Genomic DNA, 13,708 nt, shown 5'->3' with positions numbered 1-13,708 from the left:
ATTCTGTGAATTATTTGTATTGAATTGATTTTTTGTTTGTTGTTGTGACAGGACTAAGTAAAGTGTGGCGTTTTGCGTCATTGGTTTGGTTCTATTTCGATTCTGCTGTGAGTTACATTTTATATTTAACACTGCACGGTGGCGAGCTGAATGATTAGGACTAATACATTTTAAATGGCATTTATTGTATCCTATTACATCAAATTAGGTCAGTTATTTTTAGCACTGCCACTTAGGCATCAAAGATCAGTCCCGTGGAGTAACAACTCTTTAATTTGTCACAATGTGGCGCTACCTTACTAACAATTTATCGAACATTCTAGAACAGTGTCGCTTAAATGAAAATAAAGGCTCCTACGCGTTCAGAATGACATTAAACGTGTAAAGTAGCCTCCTATAGTGCTCCTCCACATATATGGTTAGAAATATCTCGGGTAATAAACCATAAATACAAACCTGCGATTGTTCTTTATTTTACTCGCAGACGTACGATATCCGAGAGAATAACACAACCTATGCAATTTTTTAAATCTCATTTCATTTTTTAAATCTTTTATTTATTTATTACGGCACTCTCGTAAGAATCCGCCGATAACACATTACCTTGATCTAAATATCCGAAAAGTCCTGGTAAAAATACCAACTGTGACCACAGAAAGTGCAAGTGTTTCATCAGCTGGAACTGGGACATTTATCTACACAAAAACACACACATCTTACACCAACACCGCATAGTTCGTCCGCGGAGATGATTTTATGTGATCAAAGTGTGTGATAATACACACTGGCGGGTTGAAACGAAGCATTTTGGGCTCGTATGTGCGGTGTCGAGTTAAGGTCACTCGCTGGCTGCCTGAATTCCCCTCTTTGTGTTTACACATCCGGGTTTCCCTGTTTGCAGCCCATTCCCCATTTAGAAGCCATTTTGGACACAGATCAGTAACATGAATGTAAACCCGACCGACCTCCTGACGCAGCGGTGCTACTATTCAACTGAATAACCCTTAAAAAGAGCGCTAAGCTTTCGTCTCGGACAGTCTGCGAGCTTCCCATTCGGTTTCGGAACCAGTCCCGACGCGGAATGGTGCAGTTTTTTGCCGGACTAAAGAGCCTCGCAGCCAATTAATCGCTCCTATCTTTTTTCCCCGTGTAACATTGTTGCGGCGTCGCGGCTATTGACACGCGTTGTGGCGGTGGCGAGGCTGGAGGGACCGGAGGCCTGTGTTCGTTTTGATCCCGGACTGATGTTTTGGACAACCTGAGTTTTAATGTTCGCCACGGAAAGAGGGAGAAATCTCTGTCTCGTATTAAGAACGGAACATGTCTTTTTCATGGCTGACTTGTTCACTTCTTCTGGGAACTTTATGCGCAGGTAAGCTGATATTATTGCCACGGAATTTGCAACAGTTTTACGACTCGTTCCCCCCGACGGAAACGCATCGATATTTCGTCATTTTATTGTTTTTATTGTTCGCTGTTTGAAAGTTTCCACGCTGTGAATATCCACCGCGAACTCCGTCGTCTCACTGCTGCTGGTGTCTCTCTCTCTCTCTCTCTCCCCCCTCAGCGCTCTGTCTGTCTGCCTTGCCTGTCTCCATACTCCAGGTTATTCCTTCGCTATAGCCATGACTCCATAGACTCGAATAGAAATGACAAAACGGGCTAAAAATGAAACTGTTGCGTTGCTCGGGCTCTTTCTTAACACTGTCTGGAATGGATGGCAGCAGCTGCATCAACATCCTGAAACCTTAGAGGCTCCATCTCAGGTCGGGGGGACTCTTGTTTGTGGTCACACGGTTGAACAGGAGCCGCCACGCTCGTTGTAAGGAATTTCATAAATCAATGTGGGAGTTTTGATTCCGGAGACATTACACACACATAGACGCACACACGCACACATTCAGCGTTCGCCTGAAAGTAGGATGTTCACCCCGGATTGAGGTTACTGTTACACGCCGCCGCCGCAGCCCAGCCTGGGGACTCGGAACCACGTGAAATGAAAGCATGAGCGTTGTTGTCTTTTGTTTGCCATTTCCAATCAAACCCGTGCAGCTTTCTGTTAGACATTGTGTGTTACACGTTTGCGCGTTCAATGCATTTCTCCTCCGATCCCTGCAATCGTTATATTTGCAAAACAACACATCCTTTCTCTCTCTCCCCCTCTCTCTCTCCCTCCCCCCCTCAGGAACGGATTTTTTTTTATACTTCTTTCCCCCTCGAATTGTGATGACATGTTGATCAGGGCACAGCTGGCTGGTGTGTAGTGTGCCACATAGCGCCGTGCTAATGCCTTTATGCTTTATAGATTAGGGCTGGAATGTATAGTAAGCTGCTTCTCCCGATTCATGTTGTTGTGGCGTAAGCCTCGGTAAGTGACAGAGGGAGGGGGTTTGGGGAATGATCTTGTAGTAAAAGTCCTCCCGGATCATGTGACCAAAGATATCAGAAATGCCATCTCGGCTCATTGAAGCATCCGCTGCTCAGTGTGTGTATGTGTGTGTTTCTTAATACCGTCCTGTTACTTTCTCTAATAACAATCATGTAGGTTTTGTTGCCTGCATCCCTTTATGTCATAATGAAGTCTATTGTATGCCGTTGGACAACTAAATGAACGTATGTGTGTGCGTGTGTGTGTAATGGGTTGGTGGGGTAACACTGGGGGATGGGCAGCCTCCTATAGGGAGGGATTTAAAGAGACAGGCACTATTTTTTCAGTGAACAAAGATTGGGCTCGAGTGTCCAAGAGAAATAGGAAAGAACACAAACAAACATATTTTCTGCTTCTGCCGTCAACCCAATACACAATGTTATTGTAGTTTGGGTGATTGTCCAACGTTTAATCCACCAGGAGCAAAAATTAACCTTTGCAGTCGAGTTGTGCAGCGTGATGAGACTGACAGCTATTGTTAAATGTCCGCCTGGTTACTTTCATTAGGCTCAAACTCCCTCCCCGTGAATGAGTTCTAGTCTGAGACGACAGTGTTATCTTCCGTCCACATGTGTCAAACTGGAGGAGAATTCTCTGGTCCCTATCTTGTAGACGTGCCGTGCCAGTGTGTGGTAGCACAGGACACATCATTGTTTCCCAGCAGCTAATTAAAGTCATTTTGCTATCTTTGGTTGTTACTCTCTGAAATTATCTTGTAGTGAATGGGATTATGCTGAATTGCCATTCAGAAACAATTCTTAGCCCAGAGGAGCTTCCCTTTTTACTACAGAGAGCTTCCGCGCCTGGCTGCGTGCCAAACCGATGATAGAGGCACGTTCACAAATGTTTTCTTCTATGCACCAAGTGGATTCTGCACCATATGTCTGTGCATCCGCCGCTGAGTTCCTATTCATTACCATGTGAGCTGACTGAGGCATTCTGTCCATCGCAGGGTACAGTCTGGGCGAAGTCGAGACCCGGGAGTGCGTGTACTACAATGATAACTGGCGGACGGAGAGGACCAACCAGAGCGGCTTCGAGCGATGCGAGGGGAAGGAGAAGGACAAGCGACTGCACTGTTATGCCTCCTGGCTCAACTCCTCAGGGACCATCAAGCTGGTGAAGAAAGGCTGCTGGCTGGACGACTTCAACTGCTATGACAGGTTGGGCCGCCGCACGAGGTCACCGCCTCTGCTTTCACATGTATATTTGAGCCGTTTGGCTGTCACCTGTACCCACAGCGACTCACAACGAGTACACACTGACCTGCACAGCCCCATCGCAACACTCACGCTCAAATGGTTGGGACAGATTTAGAGTTCCAAGCTTTAAAATAAGAGGCAGATGAAATTAGAACAGCAGGGATTATTGTGCGTTGTTGCCAACAGTGGTGTGAACACATTTGCACTTCAGTAATATAATATAAAGAGTGTGTGTGTGTGTGTGTGTGTGTGTGTGTGTGTGTTTTGTACAGGTGTGTAAGCAAACACACATCTTTGGATACGTAACACTAACACGTAGCCAAGCGTGTTTAAACACACACATGTAACCTTGAAGGCTCATAACTCTTGTGCACACAATCCCGCTAGCTTCTATACACGCATAGAATTCACACCACAATGAACGCCGCGTGAACAGGCTGAAGAAAGATGCGGAGGTAGACGTAAGTAACACAACCAATTAGGTTTTGATTTCGAATCAGAGCGAGGAGGGAAGCCAGACTCTCCATTGATCAGTCTGAGGCCTCTCCTTTCCCTCGTTACTGTACGGTGGCGTTAGGACTGTGAAGCAACCTGCTGCAGTCAGCAAGCCAGAGTTCAGGGTTGCGCTTAAATGATTTGTTCTAGATAGGAGAACACGTAAGGTTGTTTGTTGCGTGTTGAGGTGAAGGTGTCACGCTCTGGGATGAGACCAGCTCCAAAACAAAAAAGCTCTGTTAGGAACCAAACTCCCTCTTGATCTTTCTGATTGAGTGTGTGTGTTTCACCATATAGCCTGCATGGGCCGAGTACAGAGTACAGCTCAGTGTCTACAGCCCGATGATGTCACTGATATGAGGCAACGCTGGGGTTTTGTAAGTTAGGAGCAGAACGTTTAAGCCTTTTTAATTTCCCAGGCTTTGTTAATATTCCAGCCGCAGCGTTGTGAAGGCACAGGAATCCTCTTGTGGCTTATGAAGAAGAACTTTCTACCGCCGCCGCCCGGGTGACTTAATGTGTGGAGGCGCTGCCTTTATGGCCTGCTTATACACGAAAAGAAAGGTGGATTTTCTGTGTGTGTGTGGCTAGAATGGCAACAGCGTGCAAATAACACTAAGGAGCCGTGTCGTATTGTTGTATTGTATAACGGTCAACATCTAGGGCGCCGCTTCAAGAGCGCCTCTGCAGATTTTTCAGGCGGATTCAAGGGCAGAGCGCCGTTTATACTTACTTTTATAATGCCACGACACCTGTTTGACTCGCGACTTTGTATCATCAGCATTAGCACCAGAGCTTAATAACACACCGATGGATGGCGTCGCACGGAGATGGAATGCGGCGCGGCGAGAACTCAGCCCCCGAGGTCCAAAAAAAAGTTGGCACGGGCGGGTTTGGAGATTGTGTGACTGCAGGCCGCACGTGTCCTCAAATACGAGGCCACGGCTCTGGAAGGAAGGCAAACCGTATCAGAAACGGCAAAGGCCCAAACGCGTTTAGAGCAGATTTGATCCTAAAAGACCCCGTAGGCTGTTTAAAGATGATGAAAGAGGGGAATACAGGATAAGGAGTTTAGAATAGGAACGTTTCAGCCTCAGCATTGAGATGATCTGAGCAGCATCTTAACGATTTTGCCGTTTTTGAAAGCCGAGGCACCGCAGCCATAGGAGGAGATTGACATATTAACGATGTTCAGCTTGCGACTGGTAAAAGGTCATTAAAGCGCCCGGGCCTCCACGACGTGATGTTCAACACGACGCACAGATTTAAATGAGGGGAGAAATTTGCTAACGATCGGTGCTTTGGGCTCTAATTACGGCGGCGGAGGGAATTGAAGGAGTGGAGCCTGTAAAAATAGACGCGGTGGCTCCGGTAGTTTAAATCCGAGAGGTTTCACGGAGCTTTTTCAGAGCGTGGAACAGGTGGTTAATATCCAGCGCTTAAGGGACAATAACAGGAGGAGTGTGTGGAGTGCAGAGGGAAGCGGCCGGGCTCGGCACTCGCAAGCGTGTTGATTTAGAAACGCTGCGTTTTGTTTTTTTTGTATCGTGTCGACTTTGTGTTGCCGGTTCAGAGGTATTTTGCCCACAGACAAAAGAAATGTTGAGGCAATAAATGTGACAAATATGGATCTGACCTCAGAGCGGGAGTTAGAAAACAAGCAGGATGTTTAATTGTAACGGGTTATTGTGTTATTTATTATTATTGCTTTTATTCTGTCTTGTAAATTCAGACTTTGAAGTTCTGTTATCTGTCATTTTAATGTCTTTAAGCCTTTGTAAAGCACTTTGGATTGCCTGCGTGTCTGAAAGGAGCTATAACATATAAATACATGCCTTAAAACTTCACCAAATTTAAGTAAAAGCACCCGATAGCAAACAAAGTGTAGCTGAACCTAACCTCACAGCCCAGCTCTGAAACGAGCGGCTCTGGTTTGAAACGAGTCTGATCCCCGTGTTATCGGTGATCGGATCTATAAGCGTTTCTGCCTTTGGTTCCAGGCAAGAGTGTGTATCCATGGACGAGAACCCTCAGGTCTTCTTCTGCTGCTGCGAGGGAAACTACTGCAACGAGAGATTCACCCACCTCCCCGACTTGATCGGCATCGGCAACCGAGGTGAGATCACGTTATCCTCGGCATCACCTACACTCACCGTCCATTACAAAGTTGAAGTACCTGGAATTTAGTAATTTGGCTGCTGTTGAAACGTGAGCAGCTCCATCTGTGAGGTGAAACAAACAGACTGTGATCTCCTCCTCTGTGTAATAAAGAATGGAGGAAGGAGCCTGCGAGCGAGCGTCTGGGCACCTCGCTGTCTCCCAAGCCTGTCGGGATATAACAGATTCTGTGTGATGTGTTGGCGCCTTACATTTTTAGGCTTTGAAAGTACAAGAATGCCTGGAAGTCATCTGTGGCTCTGGGTGTTTGTGGTTTTGCAGCATTCTCTAAATTATTTGCATTCCCCGTCTGCGGATCCTCGCCTTACTGGGACGTGACAGAAAGCAGATGACGGGCGCGGCGGGCGTGTTTGTCGCACAGCCACTGTGTACACTAGACTGTGCCACACGATTGTATCATCTGCATCTTTTTTTTTTTTCCTCCCTCTCCACCGAAGTCATTACTGACGCGTTTGTCACTTGAAATGAAACCGAGTGTCAACATTGAGGCCGGCCAGATGGCGCCTCTTGTTCTGTCAAAAACAGATTTCAGAGGCGCTCCCTCCCGCGGCCTCCTGCATATTTCTATCCCATGTGTGAGGTCTCTGTGTGTGTCTTGTGTGTGTGTGTACGTGTGTGTGCGATGGAGCTAATAATCTAAATGTCACAGAGGTGGCATGTTCTAACGCTGCGCCCGCTCTTCGTCACCAGTGAAAATCCGGCCTCCGCCCCGAGTGCCGTCCCTGCTCAACGTGCTGGTGTACTCCCTGCTGCCTCTCTGCGTGTTGTCCCTGGCTCTGGTTCTGGCTCTGTGGATGTACCGCCACCGCAAACCTCCCTACGGCCACGTCGACTTGAGCGAGGTAAGAGAGAGAGAGCGAGAGAGAGGGCGAGAGAGAGAGAGACACACGATACCCGCCAATCTGTGACATTCGTGGCACCAAGCAATTGTCACCGCGGGTGTCTGCTCCACTGCACTTACACATGTATTTGCAGGGTTTCATCTCTTCTTCTTCTTCTCTTCTCAGCCATAATTGCTCATCATCGTAGCTCTTCTGTATATCTGTAGAACTCCACTAACCGCCTTTTCCCCCCGCCCGTCTCTCAGGATCCGGGACCAACTCCTCCGTCCCCCTTGGTGGGGCAGAAACCCCTGCAGCTGCTGGAGATCAAAGCTCGGGGACGCTTCGGCTGCGTCTGGAAGGCCCAGCTGATGAGCGAATACGTCGCCGTAAAGGTCTTCCCCATTCAGGTGCGTCCCCGTCTCAGATTCACATCACCAAAAAATGAGTGTGTTAGGAATCATCGCAACCCGATTGTGACCCGTCACGTGTTTTTCGCCTTACAGGACAAACAGTCGTGGCAGAACGAGCGCGACATCTTCATCACCCCAGGGATGCGACATGAGAACCTCCTGCGATACATCGGAGCAGAGAAGCACGGGACCAATCTGGAGACTGAGCTGTGGCTCATCACCGAGTTCCACGAGAGGGTGAGGGCCGCCGCCGCCACGCAATGTCTGACTTCAGAGTCGCTCAAAAGAAATGTCAGAGGGCCTTCTGGTAGTAATCCCCCGGGTCCCTCCTGCTGCTTCTGTGTGTGTGTGTGTGTGTGTGTGTGTGTGTGTGTGTAGGGCTCATTGACGGACCACCTGAAGGGAAACACTGTGACCTGGACGGAGATGTGTCACATAGCGGAGACCATGTCCCGGGGCTTGGCGTACCTCCATGAGGATATTCCCAGCTACAAAGGAGAGGGGCCCAAACCCACCATCGCTCACAGGTTAGATCAGTCATTAGCCCCGCCCCCCTCTGCTCCTACTTCATATGCTAATGTTACAGCACAAGTCCTCGCTGAGTAGATTTACAAAATGAGTTCTGGTCCGGAGCCAGTGATGAAGGATCTCTGCCACCGAGGCGTCGTAACGACTTTAGCCTGATATTTATTTTCCCAGGGACTTCAAGAGTAAGAATGTGATGCTCCGAGACGATCTGACCGCAGTCATCGGAGACTTTGGTCTGGCTGTGCGGTTCGAACCAGGAAAGCCTCCTGGAGACACACACGGACAGGTATCACATCCCTGCTGCTCTGCTTTCAGTCTCTGCCTTGGCATTCACACTTTTAACAGCTCCGAGGCCAGAATATAGACTCTCCCAAATCCCCATCCACACGCACACACACTTAAACACACTCCTATCCGCCGTCCCTGCAGGTCGGTACGAGGCGCTACATGGCTCCAGAGGTGCTGGAGGGAGCCATCAACTTCCAGCGAGACTCCTTCCTGAGGATAGACATGTACGCCATGGGGCTGGTGCTGTGGGAGCTGGCGTCCCGCTGCTCCGACACTGACGGTGAGTCACGCCGCAGGAACACCGCTTCGCTCGCAGGCGAAAGGCCGGCACGCTGCTAAACATAGGCTCGCTCGCATTGTGTTGTGTTTGGCAAAGCGATGATGGAGGTTAAGAGGTGTAGTGTGCTCACAAGTTTCCCCCTCCGTGTGCTTTCAAGTTAAGTGACTGTTTTCTTTTTTTCCACCTGAACTGTGTGTAATGTGCTTCTCATCCTGCCCTTCTGCAGGCACGCTGGGCGAGTACATGCTGCCGTTTGAGGAGGAAATAGGCCAGCATCCCACCCTGGAGGATCTGCAGGATGTGGTCGTGCACAAGAAGATGCGTCCAGTCATCAAGGACACCTGGCTGAAACATCCTGTGAGTCATAATGGAAGAATTATTTACCGCTGTCTATCTCACAGCCTTCTTTAGCAAACACAGCTCGGCAGTCCGGGCGAACCGGTGTGTGCAGTTTGTCTTAAAGAAGCTGTTGTTGCGTCTAAAGATCAATTTAGTCTCTATTTGTGTTTGGTCTTTGCCTTGTGGGTTCAAAATCACACAATTGGACTTGGAAGAATGTTAAGAATTCAAACCCTGGGCTCGTGTAACGTCTCCTCTTCCGCCGCAGGGCCTGGGCCAGATGGGCGAGACCATCGAGGAATGCTGGGACCACGACGCCGAGGCCCGCCTGTCAGCCGGCTGCGTGGAGGAGCGCATCGGCCAGATCTCCAGGACGACCAGCAGCACTACCTCAGACAGCCCCGTCTCCATCGTGACGTCGCTCACCAACGAGGACCTACCTCCCAAAGAGTCCAGTACCTGAACGGGCCACTTCCTCCCCCTCCCTCACCCCCCCAAATCCACCTACCCTTCACTTTTGGGCGCCCGAGCTCCTGAACTTTAGTTTTCAAAAATCCAAAACTCAGCGGATCTCCGTGAATATTTAAAAAACATTGAAAGGAAAAAAAAAAAACATCTAGCAACTTGAATGCAGCTGCTATTTTATCCCAATACTGGTATTATTTTTCTGTTTTTAAATGTTTTCAGTGTTTTCAAGTCGAATCTTACTAACGCATCCATCTGCTGTAGTTCTGAAGTAGTAATAAGCTAAACGACGGGCACATCTGATAACACCCATGTGTCAAATCTTCAATTCTGTCATTACCTCATGTATTTCTTTGTGTTAGTCTGTTTTCTTTTTTTCTTTTCGTTTTTTTTAATTACCTCATAGGTTTGTTATCTTTGTCTGGTTTTTCTATCGATCATGATCGTCTGCGGCCAAATGAAACGAACCTTTTTGCTCCAAACCTTGGACGACGTGCTGCTGCGCACCTCGGAGGAACCGATTTCAGACTGTTAAAAGTATATTAATCTTCCTCAGGGGTCGAAGCTTCGCATTTTTAGAAAAAAAATCGAAAAATAATGTCACGTGTGCTCCCTTACTTTTAACCAGTGAATGCCTCAAAATCGTGAAGGAAAGATCTGAAAATTGGAGCGCGCGGCTGTCGGGTCGGTTCGCGGGAGGGAGGGGTGGATGGAGGGAGGGGGCGGGGCCGAGAGAGAGAGAAATAGGAGCGGAGCAGCTGTATTGGACGTTTGGACTTTTTGGAAGATGCAGCTTGTCCCCCGGGGAACTACCTCTCAGGTATCCACTAGGCTTCTTTGGAACATTTACTATATGTTGAGAGCCAAGCTATCCAGCTCGCTATCATGGACAATATTCCTGGATTTTAACTTTTTTTTTTTTCTTTTGTTTGTTTTGTTTTTAATTGTAGAAATGCAGAGTTACTCCTTTGCCAGTGCCAGGGGCATTGATGGATGCTGTCTGGAGTTGCAATGTTACACATTCTTGATTTGAACTAAGTGTGATTGCACCTGTGCGTGTGTGTGTGTGCGCTTGTGTGTGAATTTTTCAGCAGAGTGGTGTGGCGATGTGGGATGGAGAGCGAGTGTGTTGGAACGTAAGAACCACAGACAGGTAGTTGGGTTTTATCCTTGCGAGGGCCATACTTGAGTAAGCAACATGTCTGTTTTCTTTTTTTTTAAAAAGGTTTTTCTTTGGTGTTGGTTCACTAGACTCAGTTGGACTTTAGTCCCAGATACCTCAGTCACTGTACATCATGCAAGGAGAACTCAAATGGTTGCCTTTGTCTCAAATGCAATGCCATAGTTGTACCATAACATGAATACATACATTGAATGTCCGTTATGCTGCTGTGACTATTCCAGGATACTCAAGGATTTGTAGATGTATTCTTTGTTAATATAACGCTAACATGTGGTAACTATCCATGATAATATGTGAGGCTAATATTCTGTTTTTGTGTTGTTGTTTTCTTTTTGAGCGGGTGAGCCCTCAGCTGCTTACTCTTCCCGACTGACCTCAGATATTCTGACAAGTACCTCAGGCTTTTTCTACATGTATATCAAGTTGTGTTATGTATTTTATTGTGTTTTTAGTAGTTGAGATATTTTATTGCCGGTCGGGCCTCTTCTTCGTCTGTGGAGATTTTTTTTTTTTTTTGTTCTTTCTTTTTTTTTTTTTTTTTTTAAACGGAGCCTGACCAGTCGTCACGGTGTTAACGCTGTACAAACCGAAAAAGAAGAAGAGGCGGATTCTTGTAAATAGACCTGTACACAAAAGTTGCCGAACACTGATCATTTTTTTAAAAACACACTACCAGGGCATTATTGTTCTCATTTCACATGAACAGAAAGGGACTTTGACCCCCGGCATATCCATGAATTTCAGTCCGTTTGACAGTTAGCCCTGTGATTATCTATATATACGTATATATCTATATTTTCTGAATTTTCAGAGAGCAGTGGTTTGTGGTTGTGTTACTGATTTCTATGATAATGGTATCAGTTCCTCTGGATCAGAAGCTGTGTAGGTAGCACTTGCATTAGGAAGCTTAGTGTGTAGTTGGATTGTCTATCAGCAAAAACAAAACAAAAAAAACAACAAAACGTGACAAAAAATAAATCCTAATGGTTCGGTGCAGGTGGCTTCTGTGATTGGCCACTCGCTGGAAATTCCAGTTTGAACAGTATTACCTCAATATTAACCCACTGATGTGATGTTCAGACCTGTTGAGTGGTAGCTTAGCCACGTTGGAACAACACGCAGCCCATCTGTCGTGCTATGGTTAGTGCTGTGGAGAGATGCGGTGGTTCTTTGATAGTGGTCTGTAATGCTTGCTCCTGTGAAGCGTCGGTAAAGGACTGAAAAAAATACAAAACGTTGGTCATCACAGAGCAATGTCTTTAGTGCTTGGAAATCATCAATGTGTCTATAACCACATGATTGATAATGCAGCCCCATTAGGAGTTACGTAAAAACGGTGGCATTGTGCGTAGTCTATGGGTCCAGCAATATTAATTATACAGCAATAGTCATTTGAATATCATAGTTCAAGTCATTCAACTCAGCTGTGACTTAGCAGATTTCTGCAGCTTAATAAAGTCTCTTGTGGAAATCCCGGATTGTGTTTTTCCGGCGAGAGAATGAAAAGAAAGCCTCCACATCGCTTTTGAACAGCTGTGGATTCCATTAATGTCTGAGCTGAATGTGACCCCGGGTGCTTTCACGTGTCGTGCCAGAGAACAACGGTCACCAAGGAAAATCTGCCGTGATCGATTGTGTCCCTCCAAATGCTGTCTTACACCCAGCTCTTCTGAACAGAAACCAGTTACCTCATGCAGTACCTCGTTAGTAACACTAACACGGAGACAGTCTCATCTTACAAAAAACAACAAAAACAAAACAAAAAAATCAGTTGTCGTGTATATATTGACTTGACAAATGTAAAGGGTTTCTTCCTTTTCATGTGTGAATCCTGTGAAAACAAAATCCTTTTTTTTTTTTTTTTTTTTTTGGTTTGCAGTCGACATATTGTTCATTTCTTGTAGTGTGAATGGATGTTGAGCTGAATTTGTGTGACCTTCCCTGTTTATGTGAACTGTGTGAGAGTGTGTGTGTGTGTGTGTGTGTGTCTGAGAGAGCGCTTGTGTGGGCTGGAAGTTGGTCAGTTTCACTAAACAGTATGAATGGTATCTTTATGTGAGTTTAAACGTTTAGAGATATAAACTAGATGAGAATACATCCATCTTTTGTATATTAAAATAAAGACAAACACTGATTAACCATGTAAATTGTGTTTTGATGTTTATTTCACCAATGATTTACCAGGGTTTAATTACACACAAGTCAAAACATCATTCAAAGGAACATTGCAGTCAGAAGGGGAGCTCTGAGAAGAATTAGGTACGAATGACAACTCTACATTAGATTAGACACCATTAGGAAAAAATAATTAATTGCACTGCTTTATTTACAAGTTTTGTAAGGAATCAACCAATCACAAATCAATCAAAGTGTTGCTTTCTTCCGTGTAGAAACAATACATTAAATTTCAAACCCCCCACATCAACCAAGGGCCCCAGTGGCTGCTAGCGTTTGCACACTAGATGGCAGCAGCGGTACCCACAGGCCAGAACTGTAAGCAGCATTTATAATAATATCACTTGTAATATCACAGTTTTACTTTAACTGGAATTTCTTTCATTCGCATTTTTGTATAAAACATTCTTTTATTTTTACATTTTATTTTTAATTACTGGTTTTCAAACTCGCTGCCTGGAATATCTAAAATTGCCTATGTCAACAACTTTCCACTCTGAGCTTTGAACATCATTTTAGTACAAACAAACAGGGTAATTATGACTAATCAAAGCTCTGACATCACTGCAACTACTACAGTATTTACTATGCTCACGTGCTGCTTTCAGGTACTCACCTTATACTCGTACTTCCCAATGTCACACATAACTATGAATTACAATAAATGATCACTACGAATGATGGCAATAAAACCTAGTCAACACGCATAAAGTAAATGATAATTGTACTGTACGACGTAACGCTAAAGAAACATTATAAATAGACGTCATTAAGACGAAAAAAGAGGACTAAGAATGGCAAGTAAGTGTCAGGACTGCACGGCGTTTTTCCAATCGCTGCTTGGATCCCTACAATATACAAGATAATTAGTAATGTATTGAGTCACCAACTTGTTTACCACAGTTTATTGGCG

At 45.8% G+C, this 13,708-nt stretch overlaps 1 protein-coding gene across 1 annotated transcript; it reads left to right on the top strand.

Moving 5' to 3' along the window:
- The first annotated feature begins 395 nt into the window (after positions 1 to 395).
- Positions 396 to 10,129, top strand: LOC142997763 (activin receptor type-2B-like). Its single transcript, XM_076148300.1, has 11 exons — positions 396 to 1,372; positions 3,381 to 3,591; positions 6,126 to 6,241; positions 6,994 to 7,145; positions 7,391 to 7,534; positions 7,631 to 7,774; positions 7,916 to 8,064; positions 8,237 to 8,351; positions 8,495 to 8,633; positions 8,860 to 8,990; positions 9,241 to 10,129. Exons 1-11 carry the CDS (start codon positions 1,321 to 1,323, stop codon positions 9,433 to 9,435), a joined length of 1,548 nt encoding a protein of 515 aa, XP_076004415.1. The 5' UTR covers positions 396 to 1,320; the 3' UTR covers positions 9,436 to 10,129.
- Positions 10,130 to 13,708: the final 3,579 nt, after the last annotated feature.

Source organism: Genypterus blacodes, unplaced genomic scaffold (assembly GCF_046128005.1).
Source record: "Genypterus blacodes isolate CSIRO-AG114 ecotype Tasmania unplaced genomic scaffold, CSIRO-AGI_Gbla_v1 ptg000005l_1, whole genome shotgun sequence".
Classification (NCBI taxonomy): domain Eukaryota; kingdom Metazoa; phylum Chordata; class Actinopteri; order Ophidiiformes; family Ophidiidae; genus Genypterus; species Genypterus blacodes.
Note: the sequence above shows the minus strand (reverse complement) of the source record. Positions and strands in the feature narration are given on the sequence as shown.

Coding starts and splice junctions, on each gene's coding strand:
- LOC142997763 (XM_076148300.1), top strand. CDS start 1,321: ATGTCTTTTTCATGGCTGACTTGTTCACTTCTTCTGGGAACTTTATGC. Junction 3,592..6,125: donor GACTTCAACTGCTATGACAG/GTTGGGCCGCCG, acceptor CTTTGGTTCCAG/GCAAGAGTGTGTATCCATGG. Junction 7,775..7,915: donor TCACCGAGTTCCACGAGAGG/GTGAGGGCCGCC, acceptor GTGTGTGTGTAG/GGCTCATTGACGGACCACCT.